Source organism: Cricetulus griseus, chromosome 2 (genome assembly GCF_003668045.3).
Source record: "Cricetulus griseus strain 17A/GY chromosome 2, alternate assembly CriGri-PICRH-1.0, whole genome shotgun sequence".
NCBI classification, from domain to species: Eukaryota; Metazoa; Chordata; class Mammalia; order Rodentia; family Cricetidae; genus Cricetulus; species Cricetulus griseus.
In genome coordinates this window covers 16,635,859-16,660,082 of record NC_048595.1, presented here as the reverse complement: position 1 = coordinate 16,660,082, position 24,224 = coordinate 16,635,859, and the positions used below count along the sequence as shown (strand labels likewise).

Below are 24,224 nucleotides of genomic sequence, written 5' to 3'. Positions count from 1 at the left end.
GAGTGGGAGGGAGCTCTGGGATTGATTAACAATGCCTGTTAGGGTAACATAATGGAAGGTGGTGGCTGGTAAGCCATTCCTGACCTAGAGCTTTCTCAAGCTCTGATGAAATTATGCCCAATCAGCCCCTTTCCTACCCTGCTCACATCCCTGGGGCTCTCCCTACCCGGAGGAAGGAGTCCAGGGAACCGTTCTCCATGAACTCAGTGATGATCATGACAGGCGTGCTCTTGGTGACAACCCCTTCCAGATGGATGACGTTGGGGTGGTCGAACTGGCCCATGATGGATGCCTCACTCAGGAAGTCCCGGCGCTGCTTCTCCGTGTAGCCTGACTTGAGGGTCTTGATAGCTACAAAGATCTCTCTCTTGCCTGGCAGCTTCAAATGGCCACTGCAGACCTCACCAAACTCCCCTGGGATAGACACATTGAGACAGGCATAGTGTCATGTGTCAGGTGGGAAGTGTTACCTCCTTGTTGCCTGTCACTCCCATTGTGGGTGCTTGACGAGCTCATTTCTATTGGATACAGGATCCCGCTGTGAATGTGGAGCCTAGAGCAAACCCAGCCACTTTTGGGAAAGTTGGGTACTGGGGATGAGGACATGGGGAGATTTGAGGAGATGGGGACAAGACCATGGTGGATGGTGGAAAGGTCAGAGCTGGGCTCCAGATTCACTTCAATCTTTGACTTGCTGTGCCTCATGCCAGCCTGTTTTCCCTCTGCATATGTAATAGTTTTAGGAGGGTCCTTTGTGGCCCTTGGTCTTCAACTGACCGTCAACTCCAGGGTTACCCTGAGCTAGCCCACCCATGGCCAAAGCCACGGTCCCTTGAGGCATTTGCCACCTACCTGCTCCAATCACCTGCTCAATCTTGACACAGGAGATGTCAATTTCCTTGGCAAACTCCCGCACTGCCTCATTAGGGTCTTCATAGGTGAAAGGGTCAATATAGATCTTCATGCCTGGGGTCACTGGGGGACAAGACCAGGCTGGGTTACATGGACAGGCTCCAGAGGTGCAAAATGGAAAAAGGACAGGCAGCCCCGCCCCCAGGGGGAGGATGTTCCTATATGGCCCCCATAGGAATGAGTAAACCCCATTTCAGGTCACCTGACCCATCCAGGTCTCATTGAGTTGATGGGCAGCAAGCAGAAAGGTGGGGGTGACAAATAGGTTCTAGCTCTTGTTCCAAGATCACAGATCACTAACAGCTTTCTGGAGCAGCTAAAAGACTGTTGTGATCGACTAGTGATGTCTGGTTTTGGTAAGGGCATAGAATAAAAGGCTGGGTAGGTTTGCTGCCCCATGATACAGAATCCAGGTGCAAGGACAAGAAAGAGGAAGTTGTAAAGGAAAAGAGGGCTTGGAAGATGAGTCAATCAGTGATGAGCCTATCACTCAAGCATAAGGACCTGAGTTCAAATCTCTGGTACCCATTAAAGCCAGGTCAATAGTACGATCATGTAATCTCAGCATTGGGGTTTGGGGCAAGTAAATGAAGGTGGATGGATGCCTGAAGCTCAGTGGCTAGCTCGCTTAGTGAAATTGATGAGCTTCAGGTTATGTGAGAGCCAGAATAAAGGTAGGAAAGTTGGCATTAACCTCAGCACTCTCAAACATGCATTGTGTCTACATGAACAGGCACACACACTCACATTAACAAGTACACCACACACACATAAACACACACTCTCACGCACGGGTGTGGGCACACGCACACGCACATGCACACACTGGCAGCAAGGTCCAGGAACCTGATGGGGTACCTCACTCACCGCATCTTGAGTATCCTACATTCCCTCACCCTCACTAGCTGAGGCGCAAGCCTTTCTGGATCCCTGGACTCTTCAGTGACCAGCCTGAAGTCAAACCCAGGACACACTCATTTCATCCCTGACCTGCTGCCAAGGCTTATGTGTGGATTCAGAAAGAGAAGGAGGCAGTCTGGACATCAAAGTCCCCGTTCTGACCCGCAATGAGTCAGTGAATTGCTGTGATGGAAGAAGAGCCATCAGTCTGTCTTCCCCTTCCGATGGCTATCCCAACAGCCCAGCCGTCCTCTGGGCTCCCCAGCTCCCCGCGCTCCTTCTCCTCAGTGCTGGAAGCTGTGACACTGGAGGCAGCAGTTCTAGGACTCAGAAGCTGGAGTCCCTGGGTCCCCATAGGCCACCAACCCAGCACAGCGGTATGACCCCAGAGCCACACAACAACCATTCGCTGCTTCTACTTCAGAAAACCCGTGATTTTGGGAGTTGGAGCCTACAGGCCCTTCTGCTTGTGTGACAAATAAAGTTTTATTGGAACACAGCCATGCCCATTGATTTTATACCAGGAATGCAGGGTGGAGTACTAGAAGAGACCCACAAAAACTAAACAGCTCAGCATATGGCCAACCCTAACTCTAATCCATTAGTTATGTTTGTGACTATGTTGGTGTTTGTGTGCATACATGTATACATACATGTGCTAAGCTGACCTCTTCAGTCAGGAGTTACAAACAGAGTCTATAAGCCTTTGGGCAGCACCTAGATAGGTTTTGAGAGGCCCTAAGACTCCCAGGAATAAAGTGCAATTATTAATATTGGCTTTTAAAAAATTAAAATAGTAATTCATGAGTTGGGGAAAAGACTCAGTGGGTAAAAGTACTTGCTGCATGAGCCTGACAACCTGAGTTTGATTTCTGGAAGCCATGTTAAAGAATAAAAATAAGGGCTGGAGAGATGGCTCAGAGGTTAAGAGCACTGACTGCTCTTCCAGAGGTCCTGAGTTCAATTCCCAGCAACCACATAACCATCCATTATGAGATCTGGTGCCCTCTTCTGGTGTGCAGATATACATGGAAGCAGAATGTTGTATACATAATAAATAAATAAAATCTTTTAAAAAAAGCCAGATGTGGTGGTATACAACTCTAATCCCAGCACTCCCAAAGAGAGATAGGAGGCAGAGGAAAGGGAATAGCCTGGAAGTTTGTGGGTCAGCTAGCTTGGAGTATGCAGCATGGCAGAAGCAATATGAGAGGTTCCACCTTGGTGAGGCAGAAGGATAGAGCTGACTCCCAAAACTTGCCCTCTGACCGCCATGTGTGTGTATGTGTACACTGATACTTAAACACAGCCATCCAAATACACACCATGACAACAGATAAAAGCTATAGAATAGAACTGGGCCAAACCAGTTTTTAAAAAGAAATGTATAAAATTCCAAAATTACGGTAATAAATATGATAAAAAAGAAATATCCTGGAAAATCCACCCCTGAGAAATGTCTAGATCTTTATGTTTCTTAATGCTATAAATGGGGACGGGGAGATGGATCAGTGGGTACAAGCTCTGGACCCAGCAGCATCTATACTTCCAGCACTCGTATAAGGAGATGGCAGGAAGAGACAGGGAGCACCCCAGAAGCTCGTGGGCCAGCTAGCATGGATCATGCAGAGGAAAAACAAGAGACTGTTTCAAAGTAGAAAACGAAGGTGAACATCTAAGGTTATTCTCCACCCTCTATACATATACTGTGGCATGTATGTGCCTGCATTTACACATAGGCACATACATACATACACACACAGTTGTTAAAAGAAGAACTTTATGGGGAGAAGAGATGGCTCAGCAGTTAAGGGTGCACACTGCTCTTGCAGGGGACCTGAGTTTGGTTTCTAGCATCCATGTTGGGTAGCTCATAACCAACCATTAACTCCGACCCCGGGGAATCTGGTGCCCTCTTCTGGCCTCCATGGGCACCTGCACTCACGTGTGCATACCCCAACACACACACACACACACACACACACACACACACACACACACAGAGTTCTTCTGGCCATATGATGCAAAACTTTCATTAGAGTTGTATGTTGTATGGGAGTCCAAGATTTCACAAGGACAATAAGAAACACCAGCCAAGATGGAATGTCTGGGAGGAGAGCTGGGCACGGGCTCTCATCTCAACTGCTCTTTCCCTGGCACACATCTCAGAATTCTGCACACAATAGATGCTCCAAGTCTTGGGAGCTGAGGAACCAGGCGACAAAGATGGATTAGAGTAACAGCATCTGTCACTTGCTGAGCCTGACACTATGCCAGAGTCTCTGCACGTATTTTCTTATCTCTCCCTGATCCCCCCAGGAGCTGTGAGACAGAACTATAGCTCCATGAAGCCAATCACTCAGGCCAAGGCTACATATCTTAGAGCCCCAAGGTCTTTCAGATTTGAACACAGGTGTGATTCTTTCTTCTTTAAAAAAAGATTATTTTTAATTATGCGTAGGTAAGTGTATTCGAATACAGCATGTGCATGAGTGCAGGTGCTTGCGGATGCCAGAGGTATCAGATTCCCTGGAGCTGGAGTTACAGACAGTTATGAGCCACCTGGTGTGGGTGCTGGGAACTGAACTCCCAGTTGTCAAGAGGAGTAGCAAGTGCTCTTAACTGTTAAGCCATCTCTCCAGTCCTAAGGCTGATTCTTTTATATTTATGGGACCGGGAATTGAACCCATGGCCTTGTGCATGCTAAGCAAATCCTCTATGACAGAGCTATAGATCCCCAGACCTCAAGGATGGCTGTTTTGTATAGGTATAAGTGGCTTTTTGCCTGCATGTAAGTTTATACACCATATGTATGCAGTGCCAATGGAAGCCAGAAGAGGGCGTCGGATCCCTGGAACTGGAGTTACAGTTGTGAGCTGCTAGGTGGGTGCTGCAGAATCTTAGTCCTCTGCAAGTGCTCTAACTGCTCCAGCCTCAAGGCTGGACTCGCAATTCTCACTCCTGCTGGCCCTAGCATAGGCTTTCCTAACCTGATATATGAGCTGCATCTACCTCCTTCCAAGTCAGCCTCCTCAGAGCCAGGAGAAGCCCTTTTTTTTGTTCAGACTCAATACAATAGGTCAGAGTGCCTGGCTTTCAGCTTCTTGAGTTTCAGCACAACTTGGGGAGATCCTTTCTGACAGCCAGCTGGGAAGGGAGGGAAGAAATGAGGTCATTCTAGGAGCAAAGGAGACTCAGCACCTCCCCATTGTGTAGCAGACAGAGGCCATCCCCAGCCTTAGCTGGGAGCATGCCAGGATGTCTCTTGGACAAAGGCAAGCTCCTCTGCCTGACACAGCAAGCCACGCATGACTGACCCCACCCAGCCCTCTGCTCCGAACCGAGAGCTGCTCCAGTTTGGATGAGGTCTGTTCCCTACAGGTTCATGTATTTGAGACTTAGTTCCCAGTGTGGCGTGTGGAGGCGGAGGGCTCTTTAAGAGGCAAGGGCACAACCCTGGGGAGGAATGGATGGAGGTTTGTAGGGCCCAGGAGACTGGTTAGTTCTTTTGAGAGAATAAGAAACAACCCCAGTCCTCCTACCTGTCTATGCGGCCTCTCCCTGTCACACGCACTCCTGCCACTTGAGCAGAACAGTGATTGAGAGTTTGATTAACCTCCTTACTTTACACACGATGCAGCCTCAGGTGTTTTGTGATAGCAGCAAACGACAGACTGACAACACCGGTTAGTAAGAGTCCTTTCCTAAGGGCTCCAGGTACATCCCATCCCTTCTTGCTTCTGAGGTCATGTTGTTCTTAGCCCCTCAGGGCACCTCCTCTTACTCTCTGAGCCCCTCAAATGCCACCTCCTCTGTGAAGCCTGGCTGGACTTCTCCAGAAGGTCTGTGGCCTTCCTTAGGTATCACAGCCCTGTCTCCACTGTCAATTTATGACCCTGGTGTCTGTGACTTTTCTATCTTGGTCCACAGCTTCCAAACACCCATGCCCACAGCTCTCTGAATCCCCTTTCTGGAACTCTATGGTGCCTGGGGTTGTTTTACATTCTCCCCCTGGTAGGCAGAGACAATTCTGTCTTGTTCCAGCTCAATCCCCAGGACTGGTATACAGCAAGCACTCAACGAATGCTACTGTCAAATCACAGTGATTCACTTGTGAATCTTCTCATTTGGGGTCATGAGTACCTTTGAGAATTTGGTGAAAGCTGCAGTTCTGCCCCTTAGAGAAGGATTCCCACGGATGTGTACAGGCAATACTGAGGTTCATGGGCTGTGTCGAGCTCCCACAATCTAATCCTAGGTTGCTCTAGTGTGTTTGCTTGACCATGAGTGTGAAGGTGGCATACAGCAGATGCTTAATAGACACTTGCTGCATACAAAAATCAGTGTAAATTTATTGGGTATAAATCTGTTCCATAAGTTGGTAATTTTAAACCCAGTCATCCCTTCTAACGATCCTGCCAGGTAAAATGTCATCAGGCTGAACCTTAAGATGTTGCTAACATCTGACTGTGTCTGACTTACAAGAATAGCAACTTGAGCCTGGCAGTGGTGGTGCATGCCTTTAATCCCAGCACTTGGGAGGCAGAGGCAGGCAGATTTTGGAGAATTCAAGGCCAGCCTGGTCTACAGATTGAGTTCTAGGACAGCTAGGGCTATTACACAGAGAAACCTTATCTCGGAAAAAAACCAAAACCAAAAAACCCAAAACTAACCAAACAAACAAAAACCAAAACAAAACATTTTGTCTCACTCAATCTTACTCCCATTGGAAGACTGGCATAGGAAGGCAAAACAACCCACTCAAGGAGACAGACACAGCTAACGAACGCCAGTAGTGGAGTCTGACTTAGTCTGCTCAGTTCTCTTCAGTGTCAGTTTTCCAGGCACAGCAGATGCACAACAACTTCATGGCTGGAAAGGACATCTCACAGGGTAGCCCCCAGGAGGGACATTTGCTGGCCTGAGCCTGGGTGAGGACTCATTAGGTGACTATGAGGGTTAAATGAGTGTGTGTGTGTGTGTGTGTGTGTGTGTGACACACACACACACACACACACACACACACACACACACACACACACACACACACACACACGGGCAGGTGCATGTATTAGTGTGTGCAGACACCAAAGAATAACCTTGAGTGTCAGTTCCCAGGAATCACTCACCTTGCATTTGTTTGAGACAGAGTTCCTCAATGAAATGTGCAGATTAGGCTAGGCTGGCTGACGGGTAAGTCCCAGAGATCCATCTGTCTCCTCTCACTCCCTCCTCCAGTGCTGGGATTACAATCGAGTACCACAATGCTTGACTTTTTTCTCCTCACAGGTTCTGGGGATCATATCAGGTTCTCATGCCTCACTACACTTTACCGAGTGAGCCATTTCCACAGCCCTGGAGAAATTTTCTAAAGGACTTAGCGGAGCATTTGGCAAACAGAAAGCAACAAATAATTGTTGCCTCATGAAAAAGTGGACTTGGCTTTTATTAAATGTTGCTATTATAAGGACACTATTATTATGCTAAGATCCACGGATTCTTCCGAAGGGCCCATTACTCTTTCTATGGACTGTATCAGGATGCTGAGGCTTAGAGAGGTTCAGTGTTTTTCTCCAGGTCAACCAGATGGCCAGTGGCAGAGGAGAGATGAGAAATAAGGTCAGGCCCTCTGGCTCCACATCTAGACACCCCAGAGTTTAGTCTCCACTCAGCACGTGCCGATGGCTGTGTATTCGTGACCCGGAGCCAGCCACACACATCTCTGGCTCTCCACATTCTTGGCTGTGCAGGGCTGTGGGGGTGGACATGGGATCCGGGACGCATCCCGGGTGACTCTGAGAGTTCAGGGCAGGGAACAAAAGCTCAATATTTTTTTTTTTTTTTTGGCTAAAAACTCAGTATTAAAGGATATTGATTTCTGAACAAATCATGGAGTCTATTTTAAAAATAAATCTCAAGCTGGGCATTGGTGGCGCACACCTTTAATCCTAGCATTTGAGAGGCAGAGGTAGGTGGATCTCTGAGTTCAAGGCCAGTCTGGTCTACAGAGTGAGTTCTAGGACAGCCAACAGCCAAGGCTACACACAGAAACCCCGTCTCATCTCTCTCTCTCTGTGTCTCTGTCTCTCTCTGTCTCTCTGTCTCTCTATCTCTCTCTCTCTCTCTCTCTCTCTCTCTCTCTCTCTCTCTCTCTCTCTCTCTCTCTCTCACACACACACACACACACACACTCCTTGTTATTGGCTCAGGCTTTAAGTTACCATGCTCCCAAATGGCTCTGGGTGGGCTCACCTTGTTCTGCCTTGGTGGGGTGGACACAACACAGGGTGGTGGTGGGACTCAGCTCCTTCCCAGAGCTCCCGTGTAGTCTGGGTGCTGGAATCCATACTCACAGTGGGACTATTACGGGGATTAAATGCCAGCCATGCATTATACACCAAAGCTGGTTCTGTTTTTGCTGTTGTATGTGTGGGTGCATGTCACATGTATGTGTGTAGGCATGTGTGCATACATGTAGAGGGCAGAGGTCAACTTCATACACTTTGTTTTCCGCTAATTTGGAGCTTGCTAAGCAGGTTAGGCTGTCCAGCCAGGGAGTCCTAGTGAGCCTCTGCCTTCACTCCCAGCAGAGGGACGGCAGAGCTACAATGTACGCAACAGTTCTTAAATGGGTCCTGGGGATTGAACTCAGGTCCTCATGCTTGAGAGGCAAACACTTTACCCCCTCATCTGTCTCCCCAGCCCATGAAAACAATTCTATCTTTTTATGTCTATGAATGTTTTGCCTGCTTGTTGTGCTTATGTTCCATTTTACATGCCCGCTGTCCAAGGAGGCCAGAAAAGGGTTGGTGGACCCCCTGGTACTGAAGTTACAGATGGTTGCGAGCTGCCACATAGGTGCCAGAAATTAAACCAGCTCTGAAAGAGCAGCCAGCACTCTTGTCTTCTGTGCCATCTCTCTAGCCTCAGCAACTCTTAACGCTTAAATGCACAAAATGAGCCTACATCTACGACCATGGTGGTGGTTGGAGGGGCGTCTGCAGTCGTGACTTCTTCCTAACACATTAGCGAAATGGGCTGTCGTGTCCCTGTGGCCCTCTCACTGCTTAGCGTGGATTTTCCCGTCACTCTGTTCAGTAGTCACGTGAAGATCTTAATGGAAATTTTAACAGCTTATTTTTGTATTTATGTCCAGAGTGATTTCTAAGCCCAGGAACTTCCCCTTTAAACTTTTTGAGCTGGAGTCTGCATTCCAAGGTTCTTTCTGCTCTTCCTTGCCCCACCTCCAGGCCGGCAGTACATGTCTGAAGGTTGAGGATGTGGCTACGTGGGTCGAGTGTTTCCTAGCATGCACACAGTCCTGGGTGCTAACTCTGTAACGCGGTAGCTATGGAACTATGGTAGCACATGCCTGTAAACCCAGCACCTGGGAGGAGGAAGCAGGAGGATTTTAAATTCAAAGTCATCTTTGGGTACATGGTGAGCTCAAAAAGAGCTGGGCTATTTGAGACTCACTTACACACACACACACACACACACACACAGAGAGAGAGAGAGAGAGAGAGAGAGAGAGAGAGAGAGAGAGAGAGAGAGAGACCCTACCAATGCCCCTGTCACCTGGTGTAGACACCATGGTATCTGGCCTGGATGGCTCTAAGAGCTTCTCCCTGGCTTCCTAGCTTCAGTGTCTTTTCTCCGTTCTCCACACAATATTCAGAGAAGTCTTTGGGACTGTAACAGAAAGTCAGTCCTCAGCTCAGAACTTGCTGGGGCTACCCACTTCACTTAGAAGAGAAGCCAAAATTCTACAAGGCTCACTCCCACCTCCCATTCCCACTCCCACTCTGCCCTAGCCATGCCTGCTCCACTTACAGACCTTTGCACTGGTTATGCTCCTGGCCTTCAGGGCTCTCACTGGCTATCCCTCTGTTCTTCAGGGCTCTCACTGGCTATCCCCCTGTTCTTCAGGGCTCTCACTGGCTATCCCCTTGGCCTTCAGGGCTCTCACTGGCTATCCCCCTGGCCTTCAGGGCTCTCACTGGCTATCCCCTTGGCCTGCAATGCTATTATTCTCTGGAGATATCTGAGCAGCCCACTCTCCAAGTGCCTTTGTTTTTGTTCAAATGAAACACTCTCAGTAAGGCCCTCACTTAAACCCCTATTACACACCCCGAGGTTCTAGGTCCATCTCCCTACATAGCTCACACATATGTGTGGTACACACTATGTGCTGGGTGCCCTGTTAGTGCCAGGAAGACAACTTCAGATCTGGAGAAGACCTGCTATATCTGCAGGGAGACCAGGCAACAGCTAGGACAATGTCTCTGGTAAGATGGGCTGCACTGGCTCAGATTGGGGTTAAGATCAGGATGGATGGAGTCAGGGAAGGATGGTGGTGGTGGTGCATGATGGGGTCATCACAGGAAGTGCACATGGAACAGCGGGTGCAAAAGCTAAAGAGTCAGAGGCAGCCTGGCACATCCAGGACCGACTTGGCCTTAGAGAAGGGCAGGAGAGATGACGAAGGGGTTAAGATCACTTGCTGCACATCATGAGGACCGGAGTTCGGATCCCAGCACCCATGTAACAAGCCAGGTGTCCCACAAGCACCTGTAACTGCAGTTCCAAGGGATGTGATGTCCTCTGTGTGGGCATAGGTAGGTGTACACCCCCCCACACCCCAACTCTCCATGGCTCACACGCTCATGCAACACACATACACTCATGCACACACATACATATTTAAACACAAATAAGTCTTGAAGGAGGAGGAGGAGAAGCAGCAGCTGGAGGGGTCTCCATGGAGACGGCAGAGAAGGGCCCCAGGGCGTGTACGTACTGTGGCCACTGGTGTAGTGCTGCAGCTTGTCGGTGTACTCTGAGTCGGCACGCTCAAACCCCCGTCTTCTGGAACAAGAGCAAAGGGCTGGAGCCACCTGGAGGCACCCAGGGAGGTGGGAGCCACAGTAGGTGATAGGGAGAGAGGGTGGGCAAGCCCTTAAGGCCACTCCCTTGCTGGAGGTGGTGGTGTCTAGGCCTGCCCTTTGTTTACCCTTGCCCTGGCCCCGCTTGTCCTTCCCATTTCTCCCTCCTCAAACCCAGGCTCGCTCTGTCCCCTGTCCTTTCTGCAGCCAAGTCCCTTTAAGGGAAGAAGTGAAGTCCTCAGATTCTAGTTGTGGCTTCTGAATCCACTAACCTCAGGAGCTCTGTCTGTCTGTCTGTCTGTCTGTCTGTCTGAGCTTGCTCCGGTCCTTGGTTGGGAAGTGGTATTGGGGGTGGGGTGGGGATCTCTTTAAGCAGGAAGTCTTTACATCATGTCCTACTGCCATCAAGGATTGGCTCCACCCTCCTGTCTCTGCCTTGCCCCCCCCCCCCCCGCCCAGCCCCTCCTGGCGAAGCTCTTCCCATCTCTTCAGTACTTCAGCGTCTGCCTGGGGTAGTGAATGATATCTTACTTCACCATCCTCACAGCTCCTAGCATCCTGCCATCATCCTGCCCACTGTTCTGGAATGTTCCTCACTGCCTCAGTGCCTCAGTGTGCAACCCTGTCCATATGCGTGTTTACACAGCACCCGACTCTATCGGAAGGATGGTCGATGGTCACCTAAGGTAGCCTGCCCTGCTGGAGCCCCTCCCTGCCACCAGTGGCTGAGAGAAAGTTCCCACCTGCTCCCAACTATGGCTGAAGACCAGGCCCAGACGCCGCCACCCACCTGGTACATACGATGGCAATGACGACCACGGCGATGAGGAAGACTAAGCCAGCAGCGGAGGAGCCAACGATGAGAGGCAGCTTTTCCTTGATGCTGGTCTGGTACTCGGCTGTAGAGACAGGGCAGTGGTTATCTAGCCTGGTTTGGGAGCCTGACCCTGCCTCCATCCTCCACCACGATGGTCTCTGAGGTGACCCCTAGCCTAGATTCCCCTCTTGCTTCTCATCCAGCAACTGCCTCATGCTGAGCAGGGAATGAGATGTGAGAAGGAGCCAATGACTGGCTTCAATCCTCACTTTTTCAGCTATAAAGTGGGCACAGGGACCCTGGCATTACCATATGATAAGGAAGAATGGCTGGTGCCCGGCTCCCTGGATCAGAATCCTGATCACGCTGGGCAAGTAATACCTCCAAGATGGGGAGACTGGCAGTTCTCATCCCACAGGATTGTGGGTGAGTCTCTGACAATACCTGGTTCACAGAGAACACTCAGCCAGCTGGGACTCCCATTGCTACCGCTTGCAGTGTCACAGAGACTTCCAGAGCAGTCTTGTGATAGCCTCCTGCAGTGGCCTCTCATGCTTGAGGAAACCAAGCTTTCAGAGGTCAGAATGGGCCTGAGGCTATCCCAGGAAAGAAGAGGTCAAAGCCAGCATGCAGCTCATCTGCCTGCCCTGAGGCTGGGATGTGAATGACAGCACACAGATGCACTTGGCTTTGGCTGGGCTGGTGCCAGCTACCCCAGCACCCTCCTCCATGTTATTATTAAGAAGAGGAGCTTGTCAAGGTCAAGGGGTGAGGTCATTTTGGGTTCTTAGTGCCTGCACATGGCCTGGCATACAGCAGGGCCCTGGCACAGAATTGTTGAGTTAATAAAGAGGACTTGGGATGGTGCCCAGTCCCTGGTCAGTGAACTCATCTGACATGGAGGGGTGCAGAGAAAGGCAAGAGGAGCTGCTGAAGAGGATAAGGCAGAGGGCAGAGGGCAGAGGGCAGAGGGCAGAGGGCAGAGGAGGCAAGTGTTGGAAGACAGGTGAACATTCAGGGAAGGCTTCTACAATGGGACAGGAATTTAGGGTCATCCAAAAACCTCTGAAAGGTTTAGCCAGATGAGAGCTGATGTCCATGCTCCAAGGCCAGAGGCTAAGAAGTGACACTAAGTCTAGCCATAAGAATGTGTTCCAGAACTTGATTGGTGGTGACAGGCCCATGGAAAGGATACTATTCTAAATATATGGCCCTCAAACCAATTCTGAGCTAGGGTCCTAAGACTTATATATGTTTGATGCTGTTGATGATGATGATAACATAATTATCATCTCTTTTATGGACAAAAAGACAGGGCCAGAGAGGTTAAGGTTACACAGTTAGGGCCAAGCCAGAAGTGGGCTCCCATCTGTCTTGCTTTGGAAGTCACACCTCTTTATAACCTACTGTTATTCAAGATTATTAAAGTAGAAAAGGTACCCAGAAACCGTATAATCCAAGGTTGGAAAACATAGCACATGGGCCCATTCCTTTGTCCAGGGCAGACATTACTAATCTATCCCAGCACCTCTTTCTGCTGAGCTTAGAAGGGATTTCAGAATTCTCAACCTCATTGCAACTTGCTGGAGTTGTAAATGGATATAATGTTTACTATTTCAATTAAGCATAGTGCTTTTTTTGTTTTATAGATTAAAAATCTAGAGCAGGGAAAGAAAAGGATTTGATTAGTATGGATTTGCATGTTAGGTCTGACCTAAGTATCCCAGAAGAGGACGCAGTCTCACTGATTGGGTGGTAATAGAGAAGAAGGGGCCTTTGTGGCCCACAGAACTGGAGGCTTTATGGCTAGCTGTGCAGTTTGTATCGTGCACAGAGGTTCACATCTGGGAGAGAGGGAGGTGGCCTGTTTTCTGGCTGGCACAGGCTTTCTAGGAATGGAGCCCCACATTTGTGCATTTGCTCATTAGTTGATGGGGCTGGTGCTTGGCGCTCTCCACTTACCTTCTGTCATGGTTTGGAAGTACATCTTGCCACTGTAGCGCCCATAGCCTGCAACGGTGCGTGCCCGCACCTGGAAGACATAGATGGCGCCGGCTTTGAGGCCCTGCACTGTGACCGTGTTGGTGGGGCTTTTTATGGCTGTGGCGTTGTACTCACTGAGCTCCTGCTGGGGAACAGAGAAGAGCGTTAAAGAGAGCAGGAGCCTGCCACCTTCTGCAGCTCCTTGGGGCAGGCCCTCTCTGGTGCCAGGTTTACCCAATCATGCCTGTGCCGAGTGGCTCAAGAATGCTTCCCATGGAATCAGGTATAGTGTCTTTCTGTCTTGGATCTGGACATGTGACCTGCTTTGGCCACTGGAACACTCTACTGTGCATGAGAATGGGCATGGTGCAGACTCCATATGTGTCTGGTGCTGTGGCTAGGCTTTTATGCTTCCACTGTCTGCCAGAAGAGGGTCTTGAACCAGGTTCCAGAACCAGGGAATTGCAGCTGGTTCTAGAACAAGTAATGTGTGGAGACCTTGACCCAACTCTAAGCTGAATAAGGGCCATTTAACTCACAGATGCAAATCTATGAGGAAGAAAATAGCTACCTTGTTGTGTGTCATGGTGTTTGTGGGATTGCTTGTTTTGTAGCATTATATCAGCAAGAGCTGACTAACACATATTTGTTGAGTGCACAGACTCTAAGGACTAGACTAAGTTCTTGAAAACTGCAGGATGGAGACCATCACTGAGTTTCGTCACTTCTGTACCTGGCTCTGCCCTGAGCCTTTTTGTTGTTTGTTTTGAGACAGAATCTCATGTAGCCCAGGCTAGTTTTGAACTTGCTTTGTAGCAGAGAATGACTGACTTTGATCTTCCTACTTCAATCTTGCAAGTGTTGGGTTTATGGTTGTGCACCACCATGCCCGGATTTATGTGGGCTCTTTGCATTTTTAGGCTGGCACTATTGCACCTGAGCCACACCCCCTAGTTCTACATTCTGTGCCTTGATGAGTTTTGCAGAAGATTCCCCTGCTTGGTCTCAGCACCCCAAGGGGAGAAAAGAAGGCTTGGAGAGGACAATGACATTCAAGCTCACACGTGTTGGTTGGTGGCTGCTTTGGGGCTCAAAACTGGGCTCCACATGGAGCCACTTGTAGTGCCCAGGACTTTGGGTATGAGACACAATGCTCCCATCTTTGAGAGATGCAGACCACCATTCTGACTTCCTGGGTGCTGTCCCAGGCAACCCGAGAACAGGAGGAAGACCCAACTGGGCAGGGGGACTACAGATGTGACTGTCATATCTAGACTCAGGTGGTGTACACTTACACATCTGCCAGCTACTCAACACACCTTCCCTGAGCATCTCCCTTCTACGGGGCCTTGGCTGGGCACAAGGGTCCCATGGGAGGCTAAAGTGTAAACTAGAACAGCTGCTTGGGGTTCAACCTCTCAAAGAAGGGGCAGCTGATGGGCAGCTCCAGATCCTTATCCAATACAAAGACACACAGTCACACGTGTTAATCATGTACGTGTCTCAGGTGCACAGAGTCCCAAGCACATCCCGAGACAGGGAGAGAGAAACATTATCCCAGGCACTGAAGTGAGCCTGCTTCTGGAGATCGTAAGATCTCCAGAGATGCTGCTCTGCTACTGGGATCGTAAGAGCCACCTAAGAGGGTAAACTGCTGGGCGTGAAGTGCTCACAGGGCAGGGGAAGTAAAGTAAGCTGAGAGGAGAGACCAGTCCTCGCCTCAGTGGAGACCTGCAGTAAAGTCAGAGAAAGCTCCCCAGAGAATAGAGGGCTCTGGACTGAAACCTTAAAGAACAAGCAGGAGCCACACAGGCAAAGAAGGGTGTTCTGGAAGAGCCAGCAGCAGGTGCAAGGCCAGAGGTAGAGAAGATCTGGGAATACAAGGCTAGAGGGGACACGACTGGGCGTGTCTCCTGTTGTGTCATGTGCCAGGGACATGATTTTTGGGAGGTCAGACAGGAAGCTGCATTTCCTGGGCAACAGCACCTGTGCTATCCTTTGGGAGCCTCCTGGATCCCCCAGCTCTGTGTATCTCTCCTTCGAGCCCCAGAACAACGGCTGCGATGCCAGAGGGAAGGGATTTCTACCATGTCCCTTGTACTGTGCCCCCATGACTGTCAGCAGAGTTGCATTTTATTCTCCTGTATCAAGCATGGGATTCAGGTGGCATTGTGGAAGCCAACTCCATCCAGGACCCCAGGCCCTCATGACCTGCATTTCCCACTCTCCTGCTATGTTCCCACTGTCCCCCAGGCCCTGGCAACTACTTAGTCCCCTGGCACACATACAGGTTCCTTAGATAAACAAGCATCTTCCATTTTACTTTGTTTTTTTTTTTTTTGTTTTTTTGAGACAGGGTTTCTCTGTGTTGCTTTGGAGCCTATCCTGGCATTCGCTCTGGAGACCAGGCTGGCCTCGAAGTCACAGAGATCCGCCTGCCTCTGCCTCCCGAGTGCTGGGATTAAAGGTGTGCACCACCAACACCTGGCTTTACTTTGTTTATGAGATAAGAGTTTCATGTAGCTCAAGGATGTCCTGGAACTTGCTATGTAGCCAAGGATGACCATGAACAGATAATCCCCCTGCCTCTGCCCCCTAAATTCTGGGATTACAAACATGTACTACTATGTCCAGTTTATGCAGTGTTTGGGGTGGAACCCTGGAGCTTTTTGGGCACAGTAGGCGAACGCTCTACCCACTGAGCTGCATTCCCAACCCCAATGTACATAAATACACACACACACACACACACACACACACACACACACACAAATATATATATATATATATATATAATATATATAAATTTCTGTATGTATTTTTGTGTATGAACAGCTCTTAAATGTGGAAGCCAGAGGTCAACAAGAGTGTCTTTCTCAGTTATTATCCACCATGTTGAGACCGGGTCTCTCACTGGGCAGACCAATTAGGCTAGGCTGGATGGCCAGCAAGCCTTAGGGATCCACCTGTCTCCAACTCTCCAGTGCCTAAATTATATGTGTGTTCTTCTGTGCCCATTTTTTGTTTTATTTGTTTGTTTGTTTTAACATTGGTGCTGGGAATTGAACTAAGACATGCTTGCATGGCAAACACTTTACCAAATGAAGTCTCTCCGATCCCAATTTTGTAATATAATTATAGCCTATACTCTACTTGGGGCATACATTAAAATTTTCTTCATTCAAATTTAATCTTGGGTCCCATATTTTATTTATTTTTGTGGACAGGCTTAGACATGCTAGGGGAGTGTTCTACCCCCAAGACACATACCTCCTACTAGGTTTTATCAGGTGACCACCCCCACTTGCTTGGATACTAGGCTCTTGGCCAGCTTTTCCAGCCCCAAGTGTTCTTTCCTCCTCCGGCTAGCAGTTCCTTGCTCATCATTCACGGCTCAGCATAAACGCTAACTCTGGTGGGGACCTTTCGGATGCCCCAGCCACAAGTAGTGGGTGCAAAACCTCTTCTATGTCTCTAACGCTTGTACCTATCTCCTCTGAGGGTGTGGGTTTCCTGAGGGCAAGGGCCACACATTTACCTCTAGATCCCCCTCTCAATACACACACAGTAGGTGCTCCTTGGTGACATAGTCGGCCAATCTAGGGTGCAATTACAAGATTGTCCAGTAGGTGCCGCTGTGCAACATACTATCTGCTCCAGCACAAAGGTCAGAGTCCATATTTTGTGTGGGTGCCACTTTAGGGACACTTGAATTCCTGATGATATGAGGACAATAGAGGTACTCCTGGTGTCAAAGGAACCCCAGGAGAGTAAGGAAACAATCCGAGCAGATTGTTTCCCTAAAGCCAGGAACAGGATGGAGATGGGACCAGATACTATTTTAAATACCAAGTTTCTCTTCCACTTAGTTGCAGTGTGTCTTCAGGATGGACCCTTCACTTCTGAGGCTTGGTGTGCCAATCCAGAAAATGGAGCAATAAATGCCAGACCTCTAGGATTCAATCAGGCAGCACATGGCTCATGGAGAAACCAGACAGACTGCATTGGTCCAGCCTCGTCTCTGGAGTACCATTGGCTAGTTACCACCAGGTGATGGGAGACATGCAGGGAACTCTACCAGAACTAAGTAGAACCAGGCCCCAGCCAGTCTGCCTTTTAGCGCCAGATTCACATAGCCCAGGCTGGCCTCACTATATAACTGAGAATGTAACCTTGGCCTCCTGCCTTTACCTCAAGAGTGTTGAGATTACAGGCATGCATCACATGGCTGGTTTGCAGCCTTGACATTCTCATCTTCTTCAGCCTTGGCCTTCTCATCTTCAAAGGAAGGTAACAGCAGTGGAGATCCCATAGAATATGGCCAGAGCTTTTAGCACACAGATGCTGTCACTGTGTACAGTAACTCTATAAATGCCAGATCTCATGGTCATTGTCACCAACACCATCAGAGATCAGTCCTTGCCAATGTTCACGAAATAGGGAAAGGAAGGCTGAGGTGAGTGGGTGCTCACCTCTTTGAATAGATCCTGTTCCCGTTTCACCAAACACAGCTGGACCTGCAGAGTTCACTTTATCTCCGGCCCTTGTTCCCTGTCTGGAGTGCTCACCTCTCTTAGCTACTGACTGGACATGTCTATTGAATTGTCATTGACATAGATGTCAGGGCCCCTGCATTGCCCAGCGACTGTTCCCAGCTGTGGAGAACACGAACCCATGGGCTATGGGAAGCTGCTAAAGGAGGCCACCTCCCCAGGGACACTGGATGGATGGAAATGGCCGGTCTGCAGTGAGCCTGCTGCCCATTTACCCAGCAGCCTCAGGCAATGGCTGTCAGTTCAGGCTCAGGGAAGGCAGAGGTCCCAGTAGACTTGGAGAAAGGCTGAGGGCCACTGTCATTCCTATAGGGCCTTTATGGAGACTAAACAGAGGATTGGGGAAGGTGGGGAGGCCCGTGTTTATTCTAGAAAGTTCAGGAACATTCCAGAAAGAAATAAATTGTGGGCACAGGGCAGATCCTAGATGCTAGGTAAGCCAGCCACGGCTTGCCAGATATAAATATTACTATTGCAATCTAGCTGCCATTCCCAGGTGACACTAGAAGGCTAGACATCAGAGCAGAAGTTGATCTTGCTTCCCCGACACCCTGAATGATCCCAGGCTGCACCCTCTGCTTCCACGGACCCTTGACACATGCTTCAGGGTATCCTAAGCCTCCTTGGCAAGTGCCACGCCTAGGCCTGCAAATCCCCTGCCCCTGGAACCAGCACCATACCCAAGAGTCACCCTGCCATGTCCTTGGGAACCTGGGCATCCAAATGTCTAAACTTGTCACCCCTTACAAGTTTAAGTCACCCAACTCTGCTGCCAACCTTGTCCCAACTCAAGGAGCCACTGTTCCTCACTTGCTGTCCCAAGCATCTCTGGGTCTCTCCCCTACAGTCTATTCTATTTTCCACATAGTGGATGGATAGATCTTTAACACAACTGGAGTCAGATCCCCGCATTCCAGAACCTTCTATCACACTCTAAATCAAATCCAGACTCTCCAGGCCTGGAAGGCAAGGCACACCCCAGCCAGCCTTCCTTTCCAAATGCTCCCCTGTGGCGTGCTCTCTCTCTTGCCGTGTTGTTCTTGTTGAGATCTGAGATTATTTCTCTGTTCTCCTAATGCAGCTGCTCAGCTCTGCCCCAGGGCCTTTGAGCCTGCTGCGCCGGCTGCCTGAATAACTGCCTTCATCACACGTGAACTTCTCTCAGCTTTCAAACCTCAGCTCAAATGTCCAGGATACAGGCCTCCCCTCACCCACGCCACGGCTGTGGGCTACTCTTAGGTACCTCCTACCCCTGAGACCTTTGTTGGCCCTTCTGAGGCGAATACCCCACATGACTATTAGTGTCTTGGCCTTTGTTCTTCCCAGATGGTGAAGTCCTCTGTGGCCAGAATCAGCTGACTGTGGAAGTCAAATGGTCCTTTGATGGTATGCACACCCCAGGCTCTGAGCAGAGGGGCTAACAGAAGGGGACCTGGTCCCATCTACATGTCACTGGTCATCTCAGAAGTGATCTTGGGAGAAAGCCGGGAGGCAGGAGCACCGGGGAGACTAAGAAAGAGAGATGGAGGCCAGATCCTTCCTGTCACTCAGCATGGAGTGCTGACAGGTCAGTGAGCCTCTGTGCCTCAGTTTCTCCTCCCCTCAGTGCCCAAGGATGACTGTGATGATGGTATGGTATGCCCTGCACACAGTGAGGACTATGAGAAGTTAGCAGGTAGCCACTTGGCTACTGTGGAGCCACCTAGCCCCCAAGAAAGTAGAGCAATGGCACCCTGGCTCACACCGCTGTCAGGCTCCCAGGCTTGCCCGTTGTGGTAGGAAATGGGTCGCAGTCAGTACTGCACAGGGATTCCTCATTTCCGCTCCAATCTTTGGGGAAAAACACTTTCAGATTCATTTAATCACAAAGCTTTTTAATTAGTTCCCCTCTTTTTCTTTCTTTTAATTTTTTTTTTTTCAGTTGCTAAGCTGCCCCTGCTGGAGGGAGCAGAGACACTAGCCCTTGCAAGGCAAAGCTTCCTGGACCAGCTCCCCAGGCTGGCACCCCCTTCAAAGTCCTTCAGGATCTAGTGAGATGCAGGGCTGCTTTTCTCAGTAGAGACACTCAGGCCCCTCAGTGACCCCTTCCTCAACATATCCAACAAGAAACTACGGAGCACCTACTGTGTACCAGGCGCTGGGATGCAGCAGAGCTAAAGTCTTACCCTGGATGAATTCACTTGGTGGCTGAGCACTGTCAGAGGGGGTAAAAAGAAGGTGAAACGTTGGCCCTGGTCTTGGCAGTAAGGGGAGGCTTCCTGGAGAAGGCCAAGATGTTGGTGCTGAAACACCAGAGTATGAACTGGGGCTGACCAGGGTGGTGAGGGGCAGGAAGTGACCGGCCCAAGCAGCCAGGCCGCCTCTGGTTCTTGTTTTACTCAGAGGCTTCATCACTCACTCTCTGCTTCATCCCCACAATGCCCCCATTCATCATTCACACCCTAGGGAGACCGGGGCCCCTGCTGCCAGGATGGGCTTTCTAGAGAAGAGGCAGAGTTCGTGGGAAGATATTCGCTGATGACAGTGATGGCAGTGTTTCTGTGGTACCCCAAAGATGCTGACAGGCAGATCTGAGAGACCATGGAGGGAGGGAGGGATGGGATAGAGAAGTCAAAAGCCAGGGTGGGAGGAGAGGTGGGAATCAGGGGCGCACAGGTCTCTCTCGGGGAGACAGCTGGTTGCAGGGGCTGGGCACAGCAACCAGCTGTGAGGGGTTCACTCAACCCATGGATCAGGTGCCTCCGTGCTTCAGTTTCTGGGCTCTGGGGACAAGGTGATGGCCAGAGGGGCGGCCCCTGACCTCCCGGAACACAGGACCCCAGGACATTACTGCAGAAGGCAGTAATTAGGAACACTGGAATGGCAGGCCCGGTTAGTGTGTGACAAGTAGAGCGAGGCTACCTCAGAAGCTGATGGGGTGCTAGGGCTAGGTGCGGCCTCAGAAAGTGGGCTCCAGCAGGCTTAGCTGCCACTGTCTCCAGCTGTCTTCTCTGAGCCTTAACGGCCTGACTCCCCACCCATTTCCTGCTTACTGTGAGATCACCCCCTAGGGAGGACTTCCTATCAGTCATGACACCTCAGTTCTATATCACCGTTCCCGGGGGTCCTTGTGGTCTCTCTGGGTACAAAGAAGAAGGGCTATCAGTTAAAGGGGCAGGTTACAGGGCCCCTGGCGTTTATCCATTGGGAGGCCAACTGTTATGTCCACTCTTGCAGCTCTGTACTGTGTGGACCGCGTGTTCTCTGGTCCCATGTGGTACTGCCCTGAAGTACTGGTCCACTCTGTAGGAGGCAGAGCAGGAGAGCAGGGAGGCCAGGGATGCACCTCATGTTGGTTCCTGCACCTCTCTTTCTCCTCATGGTCCCCATGGAGTGGCAGTCTCCTCTCCAGTCCACCCATGTGGAAATGGAAGCCCAGAGGGGGAAAGGATGCCTGCCTGCGGCTCTGCTTGGTCAGTCTTTTTTGTGTGGCTTCCAGCTTCCAAAACAGGAGTGGGGCCTGTTCTAAACCATCAGGGAGAAATCCCCATATCCAGCCCAAGGTGTCTAGGTAGAGACAGCTGCTACAACAGACTCAGAGTGGCTCAAAGGAAGCACGACTTTCTTCTCTCAGCCTTTAGGGAGAATCCTCTTGTCCACTGTTGGTTCACTGTGGGCTCACCCTCAACTGTGGACCTCCTAGTTGTCACTGACACCTTAGTTTAAACAGAAGTCCATCTTTCCCTGAGGCCCTTGTGGTCTCTAGGGGAACACCCCACATGGGTGTTTTCTGTAGGTGAAGATCAGTTATTACCCCTAAGTACTATTTTTTTTTTAAAGCAGTTTATCACAATCTCAGGCCTCTGGAGGTCAAGTCCGAAGAGGACTTGATGGCAATAGGACTGTGTGTGACATGTCACTCAGACAGCTAGCTGGTCCCCTGGACCAGAACAGTGAGACTCAGAGAGGTCAAGGCACCTGCCCAAGACCTCACAACAGGGGTGGGAGAGCCAGTGGAGAGCCAGGCAGCATGATCCTGAGGCTGGCAGCAGAGGGGACACCAGGCTGAGTCTGGGAGAGGGATTCTTGGGGAGTTGGGGCAGGTGGGGACACGGCTACCTTCTCATAATACTGTAGTTCGTAGTCCAGAATCACACCATTGGGCTGGTCTGGCTGGGACCATGACAGGGTGATGCTGTCCACGGTGCGGCTCACCTGATGCATGATAGACACGGCCGATGGTGCTGCAAGAGAGGCCAGAGGTCGGGGTCAAAACAGGCATGAGGAAGTGCGGCTTACCTGAAAAGGGCCTGGATAGACAGGCAACTGTGAGACCAGTGTGAACAGGGGCAGAAAGCAGGATTGGGGTGGGGGGTGAGGGACTGGAAAAAGTGCCAATAGGGGGTGCTGGAGTGTGGTGGGGGCTGTGGTTTCCCTCAGGGCTGGTGACAGTGTTCTGGAACTATATGGGGTACAGTAAGCACACTAACTGCCATTATGTCATACATGTTGGACCAGTCAGGTGTGTGCCACAAGAACTTTACCTCAATCAAGTCCATCAAATAGTCAATCTACCAACCCCAGCCCACCAGCAATCAGTGTTCTCAGCAAGGGGGTTAAGATGGGGACGGGAAGTGGGCTGCACTCGGTGCTGGAAGGACCATTGCAGATTATTTAGTCCCTCAAGAGGGTCAGGTGTCACTGCTATTCTCTGGTCCTTTGTTCTTGACACTCTAGCTTGGATTTTGCCTCTTCCACCGGGGCAAGCCTGTACGACGCACCTGTGGTGTGTTTGAGTGGTACCACCAGGCAGATGTGGTACACACTGGCGGGGAGCAGGGTGGGAGGTCTCCAGAGCCCTGCTCTTCCTAGAGGGGGCCAGCCAAGCCTGGGTTCTAAAGTGCCTCTCCGGACCTGAGGGTTTGTTGTCCCACGAAGGACTGAGGACTCACAGGGGAGGAAGCACCTCCTAACCTTTCCTGGCTCCTGAACAGGTCTGTGATGGGCAGATTTCCCATCCTGGCCAACAAAGAGATACCTGAATGCTGATACCAAAACTTCTTCCAGGTCTTACCTTGCTTCCCAAGGCTTTGGCTGTACTGGACACTAGCCTGGCTTAGTCCTTTGGGAGCTCAGGAGCCTCTGACATTGGAGCTGACTTAGCAGCTATTTCCATTCTGTCTCATTTCCCCCAGGCTGTCCTCTGTGTCCTCTATGAACTGGCTGTGTGGCCTTAGGTGAATTGTCAACATCTCTGGGCCACACTGTCCTCTCTACTCTGGCCAGGCTGTTGGACTTGTGGTATGGCAGCGCCAATATTCTGCCTGTTCCCCCAAAGCCTAGAGGCCAGTGTGGCTGAGTCCCAAGTATGGACTTCTGTTCTGCTCACTCCCCCACCACTTGCTGACTCGTGGTCTGTGCAGGGTCTTTTCACCTCTGGGAGCCTCGGCTTCTATACCCCTGCCTTGTGCAGCAGGATCACTGTAAGTATGGAAGGTGTGTGTGTGTGTGTGTGTGTGTGTGTGAGAGAGAGAGAGAGAGAGAGAGAGAGAGAGAGACAGAGAGACAGAGAGACACACAGAGAGAGACAGAGACAGAGAGAGAGAGAGAGAGAGAGAGAGAGAGAGAGAGAGAGAGAGAGAGAAAGGCTGAGCAGGTAGTGAAGAAATGTTTCTGGGAATGCTAAGATCCCTCCAGAGTGAAGCCACGCCACTTGGCCAATCAGGGCCACACAGACTCATGGGAGAAAGTGTGCTTCCTTCTGCCCCCCATGTGTTCTGTCCCCCATCCCCTGGCCAGCACCACACTAGGCTCTGTAAAGAGGAACCAGAGAACCCAGACTGGTCCTGGCTGCTGCTTCTAGAATCTCCAGTTTACTCTCAACTGCAAGTGGCAGGATGTGTCCTGTTGCTTGCCTCTCTTTTCATCTGGAGCCAGTGGAATGGGGAGATCTAGACAGACCTCACATTGCCTACCCATTTCCAGCTGTTGACCCTGCAAGTCAGCAGGGTGCCTGGGAACCTGGACTTCTAAGGTGAAGCTGATGTTGCTAGGAGACAGAGCATGCTCAGAGAGGGGGAGTGATTTGTCCAAGGTCACACAGCAGAAGGCAGGTCCATAGCAGCTGAGCCCTGGTGGGGCATGTGGTTACCTCTCACAGACTATGCCCAGGCTGGGCTCTCTCCACAGTCTCTT

General features: G+C 50.4%; 1 protein-coding gene across 1 annotated transcript in view; it reads right to left on the bottom strand.

The window, feature by feature from the left end:
• Ephb2 (EPH receptor B2) overlaps positions 1-24,224 on the bottom strand; it is a 122,247-nt gene that overhangs the window by 5,762 nt on the left and 92,261 nt on the right. The window contains exons 5-10 of the mRNA XM_027399744.2: positions 22,149-22,273; positions 13,477-13,639; positions 11,488-11,596; positions 10,613-10,677; positions 853-975; positions 167-414 (exon numbers count right to left, since the gene is read on the bottom strand). Of these exons, the coding sequence (XP_027255545.1) occupies positions 167-414; positions 853-975; positions 10,613-10,677; positions 11,488-11,596; positions 13,477-13,639; positions 22,149-22,273 (833 nt within the window). The remainder of the gene's footprint in view (positions 1-166; positions 415-852; positions 976-10,612; positions 10,678-11,487; positions 11,597-13,476; positions 13,640-22,148; positions 22,274-24,224) is intronic.